The 3,338-nt window shown below is 39.6% G+C and overlaps 1 protein-coding gene across 2 annotated transcripts in view; it reads left to right on the top strand.

Annotated features, from left to right (window-relative positions):
• Positions 1 to 3,338, top strand: part of LOC106882514 (probable cytochrome P450 12a5, mitochondrial) — a 58,241-nt gene that overhangs the window by 46,784 nt on the left and 8,119 nt on the right. For both annotated transcript variants that reach the window (XM_014933217.2, XM_014933226.2), the window contains exons 4-5: positions 150 to 340; positions 1,485 to 1,686. In XM_014933217.2, the coding sequence (XP_014788703.1) occupies positions 150 to 340; positions 1,485 to 1,686 (393 nt within the window). The remainder of the gene's footprint in view (positions 1 to 149; positions 341 to 1,484; positions 1,687 to 3,338) is intronic.

Raw genomic sequence — 3,338 nt, 5'->3', positions numbered from 1 at the left:
CCTCCGTCCCTCTCCCTCTCTCTCTCTCTCTCTCTCACACACACACATACACATACACACACACACACACATACACATACACACACACACACACTTCCTTTGATATTTGAACAAAATCTATATTCCATGTATCTTTTCTTTGATTGAAGGGAAGGAAAATATTGGAAACATACGCGAAGTGCTGTTCAGAAGAAACTCTTTCGATTAGAATATACACATAGCTTATTCAAAGAGCACCAAATACTGGCAGACGAATTATTACAGTTACTCGATTCCAAAAAGGACGACGAAGGTGTGGTCACAGATCTGAACAAAATTCTGGAGCGATATACATTAGAAGGTAAATGTCTAAACTTTACGATTACGGTTCACTATTTTCCCGTTGTTTTCATTTTTATTTTCCGATCGCAAACTGCTTCACACAGATTTACACTTTTACTAGCTTTAATCATTGAACTGGATACTCAGCTGATGTGACTTAGCGCAGTTTTTGAGTCTTAAGAAGGCACTAATTGCAACTGGTTTCTCAGATTTTGAGATTTGATGTTGAATGTTTAATAAACTGAAGTTCACTTTTAACGAAAATGATCAATTCTGCAAATGTTATTTCTAAACAAAAAATGAGTTTAATCAGTTTTGATCAGTAGTCATTAGACGCATATTCTTACGAAGGCACATGGCTCAGTGGGTAGGGTATTCGACTCAAGATCGTGCGTTCGATTCCCTGCAGTTGTGTCCTTGAACAAGACGCTTTATTCCACGTTAGTCCAGTTCATTCAAGCTGACAAAAAATGAGTTGCATCTGCAATTCAAAGGGCCAGCTTTGTCACACTGTGTCACGCTGAATCTCCGCGAGAACGAGGTTAAGGGTACGCGTGTCTGCGGAGTTCTCAGCCACTTGCACGTTAATTCTATGAGCAGGCAGAATCGTTAGCACGCCGAACAAAGTGCTTAGCAGCATGCTTTACCTTCTGAGTTCAAATTCCGCCGAGGCCAACTTTGCCTTTCATTCTTTCGGGGTCGACAAATTAAGTACAAGTGAAACACTAGGGTCGAAGTAATCGACTACTCTCCTCCCCTAAAATGCCCTTGTAGCAACATTTGAAACAATTATCATTATTATTATTATTATTGTTGTTGTTGTTGTTGTTGTTGTTGTCGTTGTTGTTATCATCATCATCATCATCATCATCATCATTAATAAGGTGACGAGCTGGCACAATCATTAGCACGCTGGGCGAAATGCTTAGCAGTATTTCGCCCGTCGCTACGTTCTGAGTTCAAATTCCCCGGAGGTCCATTTCCCTTTCATTCTTTCGGGGTCGATAAATTAAGTACCACCTAAATCCTGGAATCGATATAACTGACTTGTTCCCTCCCCCAAAATTTCAGGCCTTGAAATTTTACAAGAAAAATTTTTATTATCATTATTATTATTATTATTATTATTATTATTATTATTATTATTATTATTATTATTCAAGGTATAGCTACAACATGCTTTAAAGAAAGACTAGACGAGGACTGGAGGGATATGAACGAAAATCAGATGGGTATCCAATATCTTCAGATATTAAAGAAATCTAACCTCCAAATCATGAAAAGTCTGCTGTCTTTCCCGCTCTATATGTACTTCGAAACGCCTTTATTTAAAGAATTTTCAAACCTCACGCAACAGCTCGACAGGTAAGAGATTTAAGCGTTTAATTTTGTTTTACAACATTCACACACACACACAAATAAATGTACTCTTAAATATACAGGCGCGTGATTTAGTGGCTAGGGTATTCGGCTCACGACTTTAAGGTCGTGAGTTCGATACTCGGTGGTGCGTTGAATCATTGTGCAAGATACTTCATTTTACGTTTCTTCAGTTCACTCAGCTGGCAAAAATGAGTTGTACCTGTAATTCAAAGAGCCGGCCTTGTCACATTGTGCGTCGCACTGAATCTCTCTGAGAACTATATTATGAATGCACGTGTCTCAGCCACTTGCACGTTAATTTCACAAGGAGGCTGTTCCGTTGATCGGAACAACTCATCGCCGTAACCGACGGAGTGCCAGTTCAAACACACACACACACACACACACACACACACACACACACACACACACACACACACACACACACATGTACAGAGAAGCACACACAAATGTACATACACACGCACACACACATGTACATACAAACACACACGCATACTCGCAGAAACCTCCAACGTGCCTGGTTCGACCCACCGCCATTTGGTGTCCTTGGGTGCTTTGTGTGAGAGTGGATCCATTCCGTTTCAGGCATTCAAAGCAGGTCTTCAGTTTGATGAGGCCAGCCCCCTTGCCCCATTAAACGAGTCTCAGTGGCCATGAAAATGATCATGGTAACTGCCTTTCCTCTTTAAAAAATGGCAAAGAAACACGAATACACGCATGGCATTGGACGTTATTTAGACACAAAATATATCAAGTCGTGGCTTTCAGAGAAATCCTTCTCAGCGAACTGTATCTTTCAGTGACTCTTTGAAAAGTGTTGAACCCCTGGAGTTGTCAAATGTTATAAGTATAGTATATATACCTATATATAGTACATGGTCGATGAAGTCCTAGAAACACTATACATAAATAAAACGCCGGATGTTCACGACTGGAATGCCTTTGCTCATGAATTCACTCCATCAGGCTGTTTTTGAGTAGACGGCAACAACAACAACTGCAATGATTCTAAGATCTGTTTCTTTAATTGGTTCAAGCTGGTTAAGTATTAATAAAACGTCGTTTTCACGAAAAGAAAGTTTATGGGACAATTTAGGTTATAACTGCATAGTTTGACCCATATACTGGTGAACCAGTTGACCGGAATTTCTCAAACATTTCTGGCAGAATATGCAACGTTCCTTAATATCTCAAGTTACATGAAATTTTTGATTGATTATCTCTACATCATATTTCTATTCAAGCATATCTGTAAGATATTATAGACTAATTACTGTTCTAGCTGCGATTTATTCAGTATACATACGCAGAAATAACTTTCAGTTAAGCCGGCGAGGCAGTCTATGCTAGTGTTATTAGATAGACAAATCTCGGTCAGATCATAAGCCAACCATCTTAAAGGAGAAGGTAAACGATATATTAAATGATGGTAGCCCGAGATGACTCAGTAAAGACGGGAAGGGCACGGTTAGAATTACTTCGATTAGGGTAGACCTGGGAGCAAACACCAGCAATTACGCACACACAAATATATATATGCACACACATACGCATACACATACTCACGCGCACACGCACGCACGCACACACACACACACACACACACACACACTCATATATATATATATATA

The sequence above is a fragment of the Octopus bimaculoides genome, chromosome 17, assembly GCF_001194135.2.
Source record: "Octopus bimaculoides isolate UCB-OBI-ISO-001 chromosome 17, ASM119413v2, whole genome shotgun sequence".
Classification (NCBI taxonomy): domain Eukaryota; kingdom Metazoa; phylum Mollusca; class Cephalopoda; order Octopoda; family Octopodidae; genus Octopus; species Octopus bimaculoides.
This window is presented reverse-complemented; position numbering and strand designations above follow the sequence as displayed.